This window comes from Phaseolus vulgaris, chromosome 2 (genome assembly GCF_000499845.2).
Source record: "Phaseolus vulgaris cultivar G19833 chromosome 2, P. vulgaris v2.0, whole genome shotgun sequence".
Classification (NCBI taxonomy): domain Eukaryota; kingdom Viridiplantae; phylum Streptophyta; class Magnoliopsida; order Fabales; family Fabaceae; genus Phaseolus; species Phaseolus vulgaris.
In genome coordinates this window covers 14,225,817-14,245,691 of record NC_023758.2, presented here as the reverse complement: position 1 = coordinate 14,245,691, position 19,875 = coordinate 14,225,817, and the positions used below count along the sequence as shown (strand labels likewise).

Below are 19,875 nucleotides of genomic sequence, written 5' to 3'. Positions count from 1 at the left end.
GATGATAAATTGAACATAACATATAAATAAGTGTATATGTATTTGAGGACACATATTTCAAGTTGTTTAAAGTTAAGGATGACTGAGCTCTACAAGTGAGAAAAGAGGTGAAAGGACATGCGAGTTTATGATCTCATGTTAGTTGTGGTTCGAGATTTGATCTACTTAAAACACTAAATTAAATTTGATCAAGTATAATGATTTTCTTAAATGACATAAAAGACATTGATGTTAAACTTGTTTCCTGCATGGTTAACTGTAGTAAATAGGTAAGAATCATTGTAAGAAAAGTGTATTTTAACATGGAATATAATGATGGTATGTGATTAAAATACCAAATTTACATTTTATATACTAAGTAAATGGGAATAACTATTAATGATGTTTGGTGTTTTTTGCCACGCTCATAAATACTAGTATGAATTTTCCACATCATGTTTTATCCTTTTAAAAACTATACATGATTTACAATTTTTGTAGAAACTTTTATCCACTTTTGAAATGAACATGAATTTGTAAATGATAAGGAATCTTTAGTCACTCATGTTTATAAGGTTGCACAAAAATAAAGAACTTCTTGTGTATGGAGGAACAAGTTTTCAATTTACATCATAAACACAAATTCAAATAATTAATCCGACAATGACTGTAGAAATTTTATCATAAGAAATGCTGAAATGGATACTAAATTTTGACATTATGAATATGTAAGCATAGTTTTTAACAGAAATGATAATTAATATAACTAAACTAACTTGATCCAATCTCGATTTCTAAAGGTAATTTCTGCAGGAGAGAGGAATCGTGTTTGATACTTGAGGAAATTATATTGTGTAAAAAGAATGACTAATAATATGTATTATAAAATTGCATTGAAATTTATATTATGTTTTTTGTCTGTAGTTTTCAATTTAGATGCCTCAGTGTTTGATGTATGTGCTAATTTAAATAAGTGTTTACAGAAACACGATGAAAACAGATTCCTATCAATAGTAATTTTGTCATTTTCTTTTGAAAAGGCTGTGGTGAGCTTAATAGAAATAGGAAGGTTGATTCTTCTTGCACCCGATCATTTCAAATTGGCACCCGATTGTAGATAGGAAAAGACTAAACTGTCCTTAATGAATTTGACATTAGGTTAAGTGAGAGATGTGCATCCAATGCAATGCACCCAACCCGCAGCCGAAGTGAGAGATCTGCACCCAAGTCTTCCTCTTCGTTTTCGTAGTGAACCCGCAATCATCAACCACCTTCATCCCGTTCGATTTCGCAGACAGAGCAGCAGCCGCTACGCCCAAGGACTTCACACTTTTCCTCTGAAGGAGCCCTTGAACAGAGAGGAACCCAAGAGCGAACGTCAAAGAAGGAACCATCGTCGGAGAAGACAAGGAAAGTGGCTTCCAGATAATTTTATTCGAAATTGTAGTTTGTGTCTTTTGGATAAATTTATGTGGAATTATAGTTTGTGGCTTCTAGATATTTTTGTTCGGAAGTCATATTTGACTAGCGGATATTTTTATCCGATATTTGTTATTGTTCTGCGGATGGTTTCGTCTGGAAGTTTTGTGAATTAATTCATATATTAATATTCGTATTTGTGTTAAGTAGTTAGGGCAGTTCGCAATATGTTATTTTTGGTTTGTTCTTTTATACTATCTATGTTCCATTGTAATTTTGGATTGAATGTTATTTTTATGAAAAGTAAGATGGTGAGAGCTAGAGGTGGAGGAAGTTCTAATATGGACTGTGTGTGACCAACTGCATTGGTGAGAAGAAGACGGGGTGGTCCTATAATAATTGGCTTTCGAAAAACACTTATATCTTCTGGATATTGTCATCCATAGGCACCTACTTGACTTCCGGATTTTTCCATCCATAGACACGTGAATGACTTCTAGATTTTTTCATCCATAAGTAACTTTATGAATTCTGGATTTTTTTATCCATAGGCACCAATATTGGGTTCTGGATAAATCCATCCATAGCACCAATATGGGTTCTGGATAATTCCATCCATAAACACAACAATGAGTGCTTCTTCCTGCACCTCCATCCCTTCTTCAGCCACCCTCATAGTAAACGTGATTTTACTATTATGCCCCTCAGTAAAATAATATTAAAAATGTAAAACTAAACCTAATTTTACCCACCCACTTTACTATCTCTTTGCTTCCTTTCACAGCAGCAGCAGAAGGGTGCGGCGGCACCCACCCCTCCCATTCACGTTCTTTTTCTTCAAACGCCCAGCAGCCTCCATTCTCGCCCAGCAGCTCCATCCTCGTCACCATTCACTTTCATTGTAACTCCAAGCATTGAGCCTCTTCATCCAAGGTTAGTTCCGGATTTTTTTTAAAGGAATTGTTTTAAAGCATGCACTGTTTTGTTCTGCATCACAGAGATCTCTAAAATTCGGTAGTGTGTAGTTAGGTTCCGTATTCAATAATCCGGTAGTGTTTTTCAATAGTTCCAAATCCGGTAGTCTTTTTTGAATAGTTCCGGATTACATAGGTTTCGGATTAAATAATCCGATAGTCTTTTTGAATAGTTCCGGATTACATAGGTTTTCGGATTAAATAATCCGATAGTGATTAATTAGTTATATAATCCGATATGTATTTTTTAATTGTTGGTTCCGGATTAGATAATCCGGTATGTGTTTTTTAATTGTTGATTCCGGATTAGATAATCCGGTATGTGTTTTTTAATTGTTGGTTTCGGATTAGATAATCCGGTAGTATTAATTTTAGGCTAATCCGGTAATGACTTTTTTTGGAGTTTCACTTATGCAATCTTGTTTAGTTTATTTTGTTTCCAGTTGAAAAACTTTTTTTTAGATTATGTGTCATGGTTCACCTATGACGGATATGGCTAAAACAAGAGGTGGTGGATCTCAAGGTCATGATCGAACAAGACCAACGGCATCCGTCCGTAGAAGAAATCGAGGTGTTGTGGAGGAAAGAATTGGTGATGTTAATATTGATAATGACAATCAACAAGAATTACATGATGATAGGCAAATGGACCAGGGAGAAGGGTTTCCTGGAGGACCTTCTGATATGTCTTTGCTGGTAAATTTTGCTGACCATGTTGCTGTTAAGCTTTGGGATGGTGAGGTAAGAACAAAAAAACCTTCAATTAAATTGTTTTTGTTAATTATTGTTTTAATTGATTTAATTATATTAAATATATACAAATTTTGTATTAGGATCGGGGAGAACTTAAATTGGTATCCCACGGTAGGAAATTACGTAAATTTGGGATGCCTCATGCTGAGATTGAAGTTCTTATACAAAATTCTGGATTATTTAGTCTGTGCAATATAAGCTATGAGGTGGGGGACAGGGGGTTGATTTCAGCCTTTGTTGAAAGGTGGCATGCTGAGACAAACTCCTTCCACCTTCCCATAGGTGAAGTTCTTATACCCAGTGTTGTACCACGTCGTCGCCTTCGTAGTCCAAATGCTGAGCAGGCAGGTCTCTCGTCTCAAGATGAGCGTGCACATTCGGTAAGTTTTTTTTTTATTGTTATGTGATTAAACAATATATTTGAGAAGTTTAATTTATTTTGAAGTTGGTGCAGGGTATATTTAGGCGCATTGTTAGTATTCTCCAACGCATGATAGATTGTCGTCAGGTTACTGAAGGCACTGACGCATATGAGAGTACAGGGGCAACACTGCATTTAGCCCGAAGCGTGACAGATGACGGGGCGGTGTACACTAGACGATCACGTAATGTTCGTGGACGTCGTTGATATTTTGTTTTATTACATGATTGTAATAATAATAACTTTGTATGTGTACAATATGGTTTAATTAATTTATGTTGTAGTGTTTGCTATTTTATTTTTATCTGACATAAACACGAATTCATTATGAATCGGAAATGAAGTAATAAATTATGAATCAAAAGTTAAGTAATAAATTATGAATAAGAACCTCACATTATAAATTATGTCTACATCAATCGTCTCCAAGGTTCACATATGTCGGACTAATACTAATTAATTGGGTAAAAGATTGCATCCTACCAACATAATATGATAACCATAACCTTGCCTCTGGGTAACAATGTGTACACCATAAAATGTCAGCGGTAGGTATGGGACAATCATCAACCATTTTTACCTGCACAAAGTGTGAATCATATACATGACCAATACATAGTAATCGGTGTAGACCAACATCGGTAGGGGGTGCAGTACGTAATGGGAAAATAGTAATATTTTGTTTCAAAGACAAACAAACTAAGATAATATTGTATCTGCTTGCTATTAAGTATCCCATATCCGGTATTGTCATCCATTTGTCAACACTAGCCTGCAAAATACAATAATGAAATTAGATAGCATACAAGTTCAATTAATTAATGCACATGACTCTTATGAATATACACTTACCACTGACAACTCATCCACTAGTAGGGATCTCTTGATATGTTCTACCCGTTGATGACCACCTAATAATGTTGCATATTCTTCACGCCACTGAGATATTTCTTTGAATAAATCCATTCTGATAAGTGGCCATGACTCTTCACCCATCCCCAACAAGGAGGCAATAGCACGAAACCCACAATGTCCATATGCTTTAACATCTATTACATCCAAAATATAAGGGTGACATTTTGGATGAAATTGATTAAGCATGGGAATTGCATTGGTGTTGGCTGTCACCTTAACCTTTCCCTTAGGAGTCTTCAAAGATGATGAGCTATCATTTACAATATGGATGCGATCTACATGCTCAAAATATGAAGGGATGCGTTTTGTAGACCTCTGAAATTTGTTTGTTTGACTCTTTTGGGATCCTTTTGTCTTGACTACATTAAGTGGTGCACATAATGTTGTCATGTCTGGGTAGGCAATTTCACGCAACTTGTTTTTAATTGTCACTTTGCCACACATGTCAACCTGTTTGAACCGGGATAGAATGACATCCCATTTTTGTTGAATTGACAACTCAGATGATGAATCACATTCAGATAAATCTGAAAAGCTTAGTCTCGTCCACATAACATGAACTTCACTAAGAGGAATGACACCCATAGCATATCTGGCTAATTGACAAGCACATGGTAATCCGTGAGTCCGTCTAAGTACACATCCACAACATTCACTATCAAACCCCACATCATTGACCCGATCAAACTCTTCAGCAATGAGAATCAAAGCATGTTTAGATACAAAGCCAACCAATATCTTGTACAACTGCACATTGAATGTGTGTCCTATCACATGTAGACTCATTTCAAAGGATGCCTTGATTTCATTATGTTGAAGTATAATAACATGCTTGATAGCATCCCAACATGAGCACAAGTCTCCCATGCTATTTTGTAATATTCGTTTCAAAGACCAATGAGCTGATTCAACCCTGTATAAGTATAAAACATAAAACAATTAGACGTTATAATGAATTAAACAAAGTAAAGGCATTGATATACCTGTTTGATGTTGTATTTCCCAAATGCATTAATGAATCTGTCCAACACTTTACAAATTTTTCTTTGTGCAGAATAATCCATGTGTTCTTCACATATTCAACAAGTAATGGCCACGGTGAACAAATAGTTTCAAAACTTTTATCAAACTCATCAAATTGAGCAATATCTGTACAATCAATGATAGTCCTCCATGAATCCATCACAACTTCCCAAGCCTCGACAGAATCAACCAACATTTTACACTTTGCTTTAACATTTTTATTGATATGAAACCGACAAAGAAGGTTTCTTGCTTTAGGAAACACAATATTGATGGCATTCATCAAAGCAAGATCTCTATCACAAACAATGACTTCAGGCCCCACATGCGATGTCAAAAGTGACCCTCTAAATTTTTGTAGTGCCCATATGAAGTTCTTTTCCTTCTCGCTAGATAAGAATGCAAAACCAGCAGAAATGGACAAACCTGTACAAGTCACACCAACAATCTCAAACAAAGGCAATCGATACTTGTTTGTTTTGTAAGTCGTATCCATCAAGAATACAATGTTAAATGCATTCAAAAGTTTCACAGCATCAGGACGAGTCCAAAAAATATCACTAACAATATTGGAAGACTCATGACACGTACTCCAGTGAAGATAGTTGTCACGGTCTAACAACATCATTAATTGTTGTAATTCAGTTTGTGGTCCTCTAACTGATCTCTTGTATGAGTATCTTGCATTGTATACTTGCTTTATTGTTGTCATATTATCCTCATTATTCTCCTTCAAAGTACGTAGTATGCTACTCGGTTTAACCATGCTTTTAGTCATATCAACAAGCATATTCGCTTTTAATTTGCCCGCATATGGATGACCAACTAATGTATCATACAAATCATGATTATGAGTACCACATATTACCTTAAGTACCCAACCTTGACCCTTTCCAATAGGTTTACCTCGCAATTTAAAGGGACATTGACATTTTCGAGTACCAGTTACAGTAACCTCCAAACCATCCTTATACTTTCTGTAACTACCCCCCCCCCCCCCCTTTCACAACCTAACAAGACATATGTTTTTCTCCCTTGCTTCCCATTTGCTATGTCAGACCTAATAATGACAATAACAAAACCAAGTCTATAAGCAACCCTACGGACCCATTCAAGTAAGTCTTCTCGCGAAGGAAAAACCTACACAAAGTTATTCCAACAATATTACAAAAACACTTCTTCAAATTATAAAGCAATAAACATAAATAGAATGAAATTGTATTCACCTCATCTGTTGTAAAATGAGCATCATAATCCTCTTCAACTAATTCATGTTGATGCACAAAATTCATTAATTCTTCCATATATATCATTTCTACTTCATCCGATCTTTTTGTAATCAATCCAACCTCCATGTCCATACTTACACCTTCATTCATAAAACATAAATTTCTATTTTATTCTAATTTTCATAAATTCAAACAAGTATGCAAAATAAAAACAACATTCAATTACCCTTCCGGATAGTGTAATCCATAAGTAAAATAGTACCTTCCATATTAGATAATCCGTAATGCATTTCACAACTTCAAAGTGACTTCCAGATTGTTTAATCCATAAGTCAAATTAAAACAGCAAATTGCATTCTGGATTACATAATCCGTAAGTCATATTTAAAGTTCTAAAATGACTTCCGGATTACGTAATCCATAGTTCATTTTAATGTACCGGATTACACAATCCGAAAAAGTGAATATCTTTGTTCCGGATCCGGTTTACCCCAGCTTTAACTAATCCGGAACAATTTAATGTTGTCTTACAGATTGTAAAAACATTCCGGATTATAGGGGTGGATTCATTGCACGGATTATACAATCCGGTGATCTAGCAGATTAACCCAATCCGGAGAAATGTGTTTAAAGCACGAAGACTTACCTACGAACGGACGAGCGCAGTGAAGACCACCCACCATAGCAACAGCACCACCTCCACGGTTACCACCACAAGCACCACCACAAGCACCACTATCACCACCGGCAAGCACCAAGCACTAAACACCAAGACCAAACACCTTCGTTCTTCGTTTTCACTATGAGTAGAAAGTAAAACAATTTTTCTATTTTTATCTTTTTTTACTGAAGGACAAATTTGGAATTTTAAAAGTATATGGGGTGGCTGAAGAAGGGATGGAGGTGCAGGAAGAAGCACTCCACAACAATGTGTTCTAGATATTGTCATCCGTAGGCCCGTTTATAGCTTCCAGAGACAAGGACATAGTTGGATTTTAAAAACTTTGTTGGGTGCAGGAAGCAATTGATCGGATGCAGGAAGTAATTGCCAAATAGGAATGGGAGTAGCAAAGATCAAAATCTGGTTGTCCGGGTTCTGCTGCAGGTCCATTTAATGGCCCTTGTTGAAATTAAAAACAAGGCCCATGGCCCAAAATCTACCCTCTCTTTTTCCTCAGAGCGAAAACTGAGATGTGAGATGTAAGCATAGTGTTTGTTTGTGCTTGAGCAGTTAATCGATAATGCAAGCGTTTCGACGAATAACAACAACGACCATCTCAACGGCAAAGCAATTCAACGCTCTACCATCCATTATTTCCGCCGATGCGCTATTCTATCCTTCCGGCGAGGTTCTGGTCACGAGACGTTGGTTGTCGAGCCGCAAGTCCCGGAGCGGCGAGGACGAGTGGAACGAGGCTTGGGAAACGGCGTGGCTGCCGGAGGACTTAAGGCCGAAGACGCGAGCTCCGTGGGAGAGCGACGTCAACTTCCCCTCCTCCTCCTCCTCCCCCGTTGCTGCGGCTGACGCCGTGGCCGAGGCCGACGAGGAGACGAAGGCATTCGTGGCGGAGATGAACGAGAATTGGAACGAGCGGCGAAGAGGATCGAAGGAGAAGGAGAAGGAGAAGAGGGAAGAAAACGGCGCGCTTTACAGCGTGGAGAATATGAAGAAGGATTACCGACTGAAGAAGCAGAGGATGCACGCTGGATTGTGGATGAAGGAGATTGAGAAGCTCGAGGAGGCAAAATTGGCGGATTCTGACGTTGCTGCTGGCGATGACATCCAGAGATTGATTGATAGTTGCTCCGAGTATACCTCTCTCTCTCTCACTCACTTTTAAATTGGATTATGATTCTTGAGATGCTGCTTTATATTGGTATTTGAGTTTGTGGTTTTGTTGTTGATTTAAGTTCCTGATACTGAAATCTCATTAAGCATTGTGGTTATAGTCCATCTTTTATAATCTAAAACCCTAAAACTAACTTCTAAACCCCTAAACCTCTTTTGTTTTTATAATTTAAAACCAGATTTTCCCGAGTAGAGTGTTCTATGTAAACTAGTTATTGACCTTGGGAATTTCTAATGAAGCATGTTGTGTGGTGTGTTAAGAACCGGATTACTCATGTGTATTGTTTGTTTATATTATTGTGTACTGTGTTATAATTGACCAATCACCATCTCTCCCAATATTTTGAGCTAAAGGTTAAGGCTTGGGAATACAAGATTTAGTTTAATGAGGAGTGCTAGCTACATACTATTCTCTGACATATTCTCTCTTGTTGGGCTTTTTTAAAAACTTCAAATTCATTAGTGTGGAACTCATTAAATAAAGAGTGAAACCTAATTATTTTCATGATTTGCATTGCAGAAAACTTCGGTTAATAGTAGTGTGTTGGAAGATGTATTGTTAACAGTTTTCTTAGTTTTATACGTCTAAAGAACTGCTAATAATACATTTATATTGTTGGTTGAAATTTGTTGAAAATCACTGAAGTGTGTGCATGTATATTCAAGTGGTAGTGGTTTGTGTTTCTTAATTATGTGGTCCTGGGTGTTCGAATCCTAGTAATGTCCCTTTAAATATGGCTTAAACCGTGTTGGAATAGGAATATTCATACTGTGTGCACGCTCAATGAGCTCGTCGTGTTTGAATTGTGATTGCATGGACGCCGTCAGTTTTCCTTTTATTGTAACTCGATCTATAAGAAATGGGGTAGGGGGATTGAACTTTTGACCAGTTGGTTATAGAAATATCTAAAATGCCATGTCAATGACTCAAGTACCTAATACTCCCTTTTTAGCATAAGCTTTATGATGGAAATTCTGGAATGGTTTTGCATCTATAATATGTACCGTTTCTTTTAAATGCCATTAATATTGCATTGCTTTCAAGAGACGTTGAGTAATAGTAGCAAATGACATTCTATGAAGAAGTACTTGTGTTTTATTTGTGGGGAAGGGAATACAAATATTTTTTTCTTCACTTCAGAATTCTCCTTTGTAGATCCCAGATAGGGCTATGACTTGGTATTAACTGGTGACTATCTATTAACTCCTTTGTTTTGCTCATTAATGTAGATGTATGGCCATTCTGTTTTTTGTACACTATACATTTTCTGGTCTCTTGTTTCTGTGCACATTGAGTTCTCATAGCATCGAAGTTATAGCTTTTTCATCTTTAGTTTTATGTACTTGTGTCATTTGAACTTAAATGCCCGAACAACTGCAGCATTTTTGACCCTGGCAATAATGATCTCAACAATGCACAAGTGCAAACTGCTGAGTTCAAAAATATGCCTGATGGATGGGAAACGATATCAAAAAATCAAGAAGGAAATGTATGGGAGATGTCCCAGAGAGAAGAAGATATACTTCTACAGGAATTTGAACGACGTATTGCCTATAGTAAATTTCAGGTGTGTATAAAAACAATAGATTACCATGTTGATTTTCTAATCCTAATACAAAGCATTGGTATTGTTTTTAGGAATCTTGGAGTATAATGTTAGATACCTAGTTTTGCTCTTTATCATTCACAACTTGATAAAACTTGGATGCAGATTGCTAGTTTTATCAAGACTCACATATTTAGCCGGAGGAGGCCAATTGATGGGTGGAAATATATGATAGAGGTGGTGGGACCAAATGCTAAGAGAGGAAAGGGTAGTGTTTCGAGAGTACCAACTCTATCTGATCCCTCTACACAACCTTTCAAGGAGGAGAGAAATTCGGTTGGCAAGACTTATCTTCCCCTTCAGAGAAGGTAGCTTGGTCATGTTGGTGAATAAAGGACAGTTACTGCTACTTAGCCTTTATTGACAACAAGATGCTCGCATGCAATCTCGGTTAAGGTTCAAAACCCTGGGTGAATTGCAAAAGCAAGTGACGATATGACCCAGGATGAATGTGACCTAAAAGCAAAAGGAGTGTTCTCTCTTGCCATGTTAAATGTTACTCTAATCTCATGAAGAAAGCACTAGAGGTTGCATCCAGGATTGTTGATGCATCAAAATAGAAACATGGTCTATATTATATTCATTGATAATGCAGAATTAGTAAATAATTAATGCCCCCTGTGCCTCTATCAAAGCATTATAAACAATTAATCCTGTTCGATTGGTTGAGGTTCAGAACAAACCTATTGCGGTTTTGCATAAGTTGTCTCACTCTGTTGTTGGTTTGTAAAAGTACCAGCTTTATTGGTTTTATATCTTAACGTGGGCGTCCTACTTCTACTTGTATGTTTATGAAAATAAACAGATTTAGCCTGCTATTTGTCACGTTTTTTCAATATCTGTTACCTAAACTTAATTTTTAGGTATAGAATATTGCAGGCCATATAACATTTCAATTAAAATTTTACTGAGATAATAATTTAATGGAGAACGACGTTTGACTATTTTTAAGCATAATGACCGTTTGATTTCAACTGATAATATCGTGGTAATATATCTGACTCAGTTGTTCAAATTCAGACAAATCTCAAAAGAAATGCCCACGGTATACTTAGGTTGCAAGATAAATCATGAGCTCTTTCAAGTTACTTTATTGCATAAGGATGTTTAAAGGAAAGAAACTTTATGCATCCTTTAACTATAAAATGATTTTATAAAAAGGGACTCATCAAAATCTTATAATTAGAAATGGAGAAAGTACAACCTTCCAATATCGCCACACTTCATATAATGCATTTTCTTTCCAAATGCACTTCCTTAAATATTGAGTTATTCATTAAAAGTTGATTTTTACCATGGACATCCATACTATACTTACCTTTAATGTGACATTCTATGCAACCTATCGAGATACAATTCTAATACTATTTTACATTTAGAAGCACCTAGTAACTTATTGTTCTTTTCTATTTTAATTTAGTGTGAAAGAAAATCAGAACCTTGTATTCACGCACGGGAGAATTGCACAACTGTTGTCCTGCATTTCTATTAGTCTTCAACGAATAAGTTCTGAATATATGCCATTTTTCTTGTCAAATTTAGCTCAGCGAAAAGCAAAGTCAGTGTGTTCATATCTACATACTTGAAGTGGGAATAAACTTTGCAAATTTCGTTGGCTAGAAGTTGGTGATTACAACTGACTTTGGTCACGACAATTATTTATCTCATTCTCCATTTTTTTTATCTTTCCTCCTTTTGTCTTTATAGTTGAATTAACTAGACGAAATATCTCAACCTTAACTAGTCATATATCTAAATTAACTAAGTTCATAAGTCATACACTTAAATCACTATTAAAGTATTGCCATGGTGATATTACAGATGAGTTTAAGGGTTAACACAGTTAATTAATATATATAATCATCCTCAAAGATCATATAACTTCCATTCCTCCGTGCTCTACCTTCTCTGTCAGCCTGCATATATCAACAATCCATAAGTGTTTTTTATGATTAAAAAGTTGCTTATCTTTCCATGTTTAAATTGCACTAAAATAGGGATAGTTCCTATGAATTCGGTGCTCAATGAAATTGACAAAAGTAACTATAATTTACATCTAAAATCTTCCATAAGATTCTTGTTTTCCATAACTAATGGTCACCACAAAATTTGAAAAATGTGTACCTTGGTTATGAGTCTTTCAAATGCTTCTGTTCCATGCTCTTCCATGTATCTCTCAGCAGCAGAAAGGACATCATCCTGCTTACTAAATATGTTCTTTCGAGGAACATACCACATTTGAGAAGCTCCTGGGATTTTTGGCATTTGTGGCATTTGTGGATTCATATAGAATGGTCTAACATAGTGCCTATAAACATGTGCTGCCCCATTGAACTGTGGAAGAACCAGCCAGCAACTAAGTATCAACTTGGCATAAGGCCAAATGGCAAGCCTGAAATTAGGAACACAGTTACATTGGAAAGTTACACTGGTACTGAAGTTTAGTTTCTTAAAACTTTTCTTGCCAAGCAAAGAACTTGTATGAGAACCTTTAGAAAATGAAAATTCCCCCAAAGTGATAACTAAACGTCTAAATGGTATTGCTAAATTACTTGAACTTGAATAAGTAAATACTAAATCATGGTCATGTACTTAATGAATAAACTCAAACTTAAGATTATGTTTGATTATTTAAATGAGGCAAACTAAACATTATAGAGTTGTTATTAATAATTTATGCATGTGTGCACTACTAAAACATTTGTAATTTTGTTTACACACTTGTAATTTTATTTGCAATCTTGCATCAAAAATTTAGTTTACTCTAATGTTTGAGAGTTATATTTTAACTAAAAGACTTTCTACCTTCCTTAATAACTTGAAAATAAATTCAACAAATTATTTGAAGAGAAAGAAAATTATAAATGACATAAATTAGTCAAAATAAAGTTTATATTTTTTGTAGACCAATTTGATAAAAATAGTTTGTAAGTTAGATAATTATCGATAATTTTTGTTAAACTAACTAATTGATGTTAGTGAAAAATAAGTTAAATTGTTAGATATATATAAATAACATAAAAAGGAGATGTGTACATATTTTTATATTATATATTTAGATTATTATAGTTTTAAGTTTATAAGTTTATTTTTATTTTTTACTTTTTCAAGGATAGAATATTTCATTAAAAAAGAGTATGAAAATAAATATTAAAACTAAAATAAATAATCTAATTTGAAAACAGATAGATAGTGATGAATTTCAATCAAATATTGAAGATAAAATAAAAATAAAAATTATAATAAGTTCTAAACTCTGATATTAGTTATCATTTGAAAAAATATTATAAATTAGTCAGCTGAACATGTTCACAAAACATACTACTTATAAATAAGATATGTTAGCTATCTGAAAAGACCTGTGAAACACACAACTCATGATTTATTACTTAAAATTTGAACTTTAAATAAATAAAATCATTATATTTTCAGAATCCAAAATAAAAATTGAAGTGCACGATTTGTTTTCATTATTTCGTTTTAAAATAATTTTGTACTATTCAGCAATGATATTTTTCATTAAATTCTATGAAGATACCAAAATTGTTTCCTAAACAAGCATGTTAAAAAAGAGAAAGAAAGAACTGATGAGAGACATTTTTCCATATTGTTAGACCTCTCCTTCAAGTTCACACTCTATTCTGTGCTTAACACCACTCTTTTACCTTCCACCAGTTATTTGAACATCATGTTTAGTTGTATTTTGAAAACTATAAACAGAAGATAGAAAATCAAACACACCCTTAAATTTACCCTACCCTTTCATAGCCTTATTAAGGTTCAAACAATGCACCACAAACAAATTGCATACTTCAATATCCATATGATACCACCACCATATAGCATCCAAAAAGTGTTGAGATTCAGTAATTAACTTACACTTCAAGAACTTTGGCAAATGTGAGCTCAAACAGAGTGATCAAAGAATAGAGAACCCAATAAGTGAGCCATTGCTGATCATCAATACTAGACCTACTCTCTATGGCCTTTATCGAAGCATATCTGCCACAAACACCAAAAGATACACTCACAAACCAAAACCTCACACACTTTCTTCCAAAAGTCACATTCAAAAAACAAAAGCCATACTTACAAAGGGTAAACCAGGGTGACCAAGGGCCTGAACAAAAAGCAAAAACACAACTCTCAGATCAAAATGATTCAACGTAAGATACACAAAAAGTTTAAAACTTTTATGTGAATCTACATCATACAATGGCATTCAAGCTAAGAGAAGAAGCATACAGAGCAAGAACATCGAAGTTCTTGAAGAGAACTTGGAGAAAATTGTCGCCAGAAGTACCCATTTGATGCAATGTTGTTATGGATCCTTGTGTGGAGTGGAACACAGAAAGAGGGTTAGTAAAGAGAGACAAGGGAAAACAGAGAGGCTTCAAAAGTGGGACACAGGAAACTAGAAAGTAACAAAGAAAATGAAAGTATTGTTGACAAAACCTTGACAAAAAGTTTCTGTTTTTTATTCATAATTTTTTTGTCATATATTTTATGAATGGATAAAACATGTAACTTCTGTTTAGAAAATATTATATCGACATTTAATATGTATTACATTAACTTATTTAATAATTTAAAAATAGGCATAGTCTCAAAAAAAATTACAAATACATCAATATATTTATTTTTATTGTTTTAAGATTAATTTCTGCTAGAGCGTTAGATTTTTAATAAAATCTCTTCCCCTCCCATCCGATTTTTCATTTCTACAAAATACACCTAAAAGATTATTTAAAGATTGAGGAGATCTATTGTACCAATGTAATGTTTTTGTTTTACTCACATAGCAATGTAATGTTAGGAATATGGTTGATATGTTGATTAAAAAATATTATATAATTTTAAAAAATTATCCCCTTTTTTTAAGTATTTAATATTTAATATGCAGATACAAAATTTATTTATGAATCCTAAAAAATTGATTTGCATGTGAAATTTAGCCAGAGAGACCAATTTGAATATTTATATGTTAAGTTTTTATTTCATTACATTTTTTATTGCATTTTTTGTATTAATATATAAATATAGTTTGTCCAAAAAAGAGATTTTGGGAAAATATTAAATGTGTTATTTCAATTTCTTGTGGACCGTACGTTACATGGACACTGTTGCGCAGTGATACTGATAGGGTTATCATTGCCAGCTGTCACCCATCGATCTCACTCTTTTATATTTAATTAATTCAATAAATATTTGTAGCATTTCAAATAATACACCTTTTTCTGTTTTATCTTCTCAATAAAATATTCCCTCCAATTACGAATTACGGCCCCAAATACAGAGATCGGATTACGAGATTTGTAATCTGGATAATATAATGCTTCTAAAACAAATAAATTTTATGAAATAGTACTAATTTTACATGATAATTTAATATTTAAGAAATCGATTCCGTTAAACATATAATTCAATTAATATGAAAATGATCTTAACAATTTTCCACACAAAATTTGTAAAATCCCTAATTTTTTTCTCATATATAATAAAATAAATGTGAAACAATCACTATCTCCTTATGAATATATACAATCATCTCATAATTATATTTTAAAAAAAATATCCCTTTTCATAGGGATTTTAATATATACATCAAAAGCTTTAAAACAAAACAAAACACTCAAAATTAAAAGCATCTCCTCCTCTAATGGTTCACTTGAGCTCTATTATTTGGAACTTGGGTGGATTGTGCCTCATGAACTGTGTCAATTCCATCTGCTCCTGTGACCGACTAACATGGGAAGCTGCTGCAACAGATCTAGCATTCTCTCAATGATGCATTGTTGTTTGGTGATTCTGAGTCATTGCCATATTCCGTTGTTGGATAGCATTTGTCATCATCTCAATAGCCCTAGCAATCTGGTTCATCTTAGAAGAATTAGGAGGGGTAGGAGGTCTAAGGGTCATTCCATAAAATATAAAGGAAAAATGCAGGATAAATCTTTAGAATTTTAAACTATGTAGTTTCACTAACAAACCAATTAAAGCACACACAAACAACCCCATAACCCATAGGTCTCCTAAGGTTCGAACTACTCTGATACCAAAATGTAACATTCCTAATTTTTACCCATATATAATAAAATAAAAGTGAAACAAGCATTAACATATGAATATATACAACAATCTCATAATTGTATCTCAAAAAAATATCCTTTTTCATAGGGATTTTAATATATACATCAAAAGCTTTAAAACAAAAGAAAGCACTCAAAATTAAAAGCATTTCCTCCTCCGATGGCTCACTGATGAGCTTTATTACCTACAACATCATCTGCTCCCGTGTAATTACACGATCATCACAAATTAAAGAAAGCAAAAAACAAACAAAGAATAGGGTAAGCTAGTTATATAAAAATTTCTATAAAATTTCAATCTCAATTTAGTGAACATATTTCCTCAAGTCTCATACAATTTCTCAAATCATCAAGTGTCTATTAAAATTCATAATTCATCTTTCACATATCAGACTTCTACTAACTCACAACACATAGACACTTGACTCTACTTTCGGAAGACTCGTGTATTGAAATTAGCATCTAGAGACCTGCACCTGTCATACTACTCGTTGTGAAATCCACGTAGTCATGCGCATACTCATCTCAATGTCTCATAATCTCATATGACAAGGTAAATCCATTTTATCTGCTTTGATCAGTTCTTTCAAACATCAGACTCAACCAAATGGACCTCCTTCGATTTTCACCAACTGAATAACTTCATCTATGTGATTCCATTATATCAGTAGAGTCATGATCGTCTCATTCACATGATACTCACATACCAATACACCCTAATAACAATCTCAATATGGTATTTCCTTTCCTGAAAATACTATGTCTTGATCACACTTTCACACCATTCCATATCTCATGTAACACATCCATGTACCATTCAATCACATCATATTTTAGACTTTTTCAAAACAATCTAAAAATATATCAAAATTCACTTAAATACAGAACTAAGTTCCTTTAATTATATTTTTAAATAAGATTTAGAATTTTCACTTAAAAACAATAAACAATAATACATTAGGCTTTCAAAAGCAAAAATAAAAAAAAATTAAGTTTTTTTTAAAAAAAAATTTACTTTTTTTTACAAAGATTCTAGCTTGAGCGAGAATGGTTCTCGCTCAAGTGAAAATTCTCTCGCTTGAGCAAGAATCAAGCTGGAAGCACCCCATTTTTTTCCATTTTGTTCTCGCTTGAGCGAGAATTATCACGCCTGAACGAGATATGTAGAAAATTCTGCATAAACCTGTTCACATTCTAACCCAACATTTCATTTAACTTGATTCAACAAACCATTCAATTACATTCAACATGTACAATATCTACCATTTCACATTTCAATTTCAATCAATTTCTAATCAACTTAAAACAAGAAATTCTATAAACCCATTTCAATTTAAATCAATTTCTAATCGACTCAAAACAAGAAAATCCCGCAAACAATTTTTTTGAACTGGTGACCATGTCATCTCCATATTTAGATCTTTTAGCATAGGGTTCTATTGAAAATTTAAACTAGCTTCCTGATGTGAGTTGATTTTAGGTTGATTCATTAGGTAACACTTTTTTAGAATTAGGATCGGTAATTCTTAAGCAATTAAGGTGAGAAGTCTAAGGAAAATCGTCACTGGACATTAACTTAACGAGTGTTAAGTAGATGTGAAGGTTCATTTCCAAAGACCAAAGGAAAAACACAAGTATAGGTGAATATAAATGACAATTAGAAATTAAGAAACAAACACATTGCACCGATTAAAATTGAAAGAACCGAATAGAAAACAAGAACAACAACATAAGACATATTTTTCAATTGACATGGAATGGAAATGGAATTGGAAGATGAATGATAGGAAAACTTATGTGGTTGAAGCTAGGGAAGAGGTTCACGCCACTTGGAAGGTGAACAGTGATGTGATTCCAATAGCAAAGAAGAGAATGATTCTTGACATTCTTAGGAATCAACTTGAGTTGGACAATAGTTAGGCACTTTCTCTTAGAATTGGATCAATGTTCTAAGTCAAGAACTCACCAAAACTAGCACCAAATCCAAACTCATATGGAAGTTCCAATTATAGTCAAATTGAACCGATTAAAATGAAAGAAGAAGCAAATGCACCGAATAGAATTAGCTAAAAACTGAAATGAACCGAACATAAAGGCTGGAAATGAATAAGAACAACAAAGAATAGCAAGGAAACAAAGGCACCGAACCAAAACAACTAAGAATTGAAAACTGCCGAACAGAAATTCAAGAACAACAAGCTAAACATGAACAATTGAAAGAGAAGGAAGGAAGGAGAGGAGAAAGCTCATGAAGATGGATGTATGGTTGGATGATCACGCCACTAGAAGGATGGAGACTCCTAGATGAGTGTGCAAGCCGCCACTTGAGGTAACCATGGAACCATCAAGATAAGACTAGTGAAGAAGGCACAAAGCTCTCCAATGCTCTCTCAAAAATTGAGTATAGTTTCTTTTCTCTAAATTCAAATCTGAAATGTACAAGGGAAGCACCTATATTTATAGCCTAGAGGTGCTGAAAATCAAACTAAAAGAATTCAAAATTCCCTCCTAAAAGCTACTAGAACCGGCGCCTAAACCAAGCATGAGGAAGGTGTGACCTCTTCTCTCACTTTGGCACCTCCTTATTTACTCCTACACCTATCTACTAACGCACCCCCCCTCCTAAGACTCCTAACTAAAGACTAAAAGATGCTTTAACAATAGAGGTTTCTAATGTTTCCCTCTAAGCACCTTCAACCAAAGAAATTACAAAAAGAGTAAATAAACGTCCCCTAGCTCCTAAAGCTTTGAACATGCTTCTTGTAAGCCTTTGAGGAGGGCTTTGACCTCCATGGGCGTCCTCCATTTGAGCCTCTACCTCTTCTTGATCTTGGTGATTGGCCTCCATGTCCACTTGAGCTTGATAAGTAAGGTTGCCACCACTTGGAAGGTGAATAGGCTCCAAGATAAGTGAGGTTGCCGCCACTTGAGAGCTCCCAAACACTCACAAGATAAGACTAAGCTAGGAGAAACAAGTCTCACTAATTCTCACTCAATTTGAGTATAGTAACTTTACTTCAATTTCCATGTATCTTTACATGAGCCAAGCACCTCTATTTATAGCTTTAGAAGGCCAGATTTAAGGTGGAAAATTTATAATGCAAACCATTTGAAAATGACGCTAAAAACAAGTCACATGGAAGGTGTGACTTCACATGGAAAGTGTGACTTTGCTACTTCTTCTCATAAGCCCTAAACTCCTATCCACACCTCCCTTTTATGTTCTATTTAAATCTACTCTAAAGAAATTACAAAAGAGAGACACCAATTGATGCTCATCTATTAATGCTTGTGCCCTGCTCTTAGTAATCCTCTGAAGCATGGTGGATGATGAGATCATGGGTTGGCTTGGGGCTCAATTTTAAGAAGACTAATAGGAAGAACTTCAAATGCTTTGGTCCTTGTGTTGATCAAGAGTGATCAAGTGCTTTGAAGAATCCAAATCCAATGTGTTTGATGCAAGGCTGGTGTTGCAGCTGTGTTTTGAGAGGGATCTGGGTAGAATAGAATGTGATCCACTCATTTGTTGAATCTAAAACTGATGTTATTTAAAACTTTTTAGAAAATAAAGTGGTTTTCCAACTAAGTGAAAAACAACTTGTTGTTTTGTCGAATCA

General features: G+C 34.4%; 3 protein-coding genes across 3 annotated transcripts; 1 reads left to right on the top strand and 2 right to left on the bottom strand.

Annotated features, from left to right (window-relative positions):
• Positions 1–4,112: 4,112 nt before the first annotated feature.
• Positions 4,113–6,845, bottom strand: LOC137809067 (uncharacterized). Its single transcript, XM_068610209.1, has 6 exons — positions 6,711–6,845; positions 6,495–6,624; positions 5,445–6,309; positions 4,399–5,374; positions 4,243–4,318; positions 4,113–4,126 (listed from the first exon to the last, which is right to left on the bottom strand). Exons 1-6 carry the CDS (start codon positions 6,843–6,845, stop codon positions 4,113–4,115), a joined length of 2,196 nt encoding a protein of 731 aa, XP_068466310.1.
• Positions 6,846–7,856: 1,011 nt separating this feature from the next.
• Positions 7,857–10,987, top strand: LOC137810770 (protein GAMETE CELL DEFECTIVE 1, mitochondrial). The gene is made up of 3 exons (XM_068612192.1): positions 7,857–8,523; positions 9,944–10,130; positions 10,275–10,987. Exons 1-3 carry the CDS (start codon positions 7,955–7,957, stop codon positions 10,479–10,481), a joined length of 963 nt encoding a protein of 320 aa, XP_068468293.1. The 5' UTR covers positions 7,857–7,954; the 3' UTR covers positions 10,482–10,987.
• Positions 10,988–11,895: 908 nt separating this feature from the next.
• LOC137810769 (HVA22-like protein c) lies at positions 11,896–14,614 on the bottom strand. Its single transcript, XM_068612191.1, has 5 exons — positions 14,415–14,614; positions 14,263–14,289; positions 14,049–14,171; positions 12,294–12,561; positions 11,896–12,085 (listed from the first exon to the last, which is right to left on the bottom strand). The coding sequence occupies exons 1-5, from the start codon at positions 14,474–14,476 to the stop codon at positions 12,017–12,019; spliced, it is 549 nt and encodes a 182-aa protein (XP_068468292.1). The 5' UTR covers positions 14,477–14,614; the 3' UTR covers positions 11,896–12,016.
• Between the last annotated feature and the right edge of the window lie 5,261 nt (positions 14,615–19,875).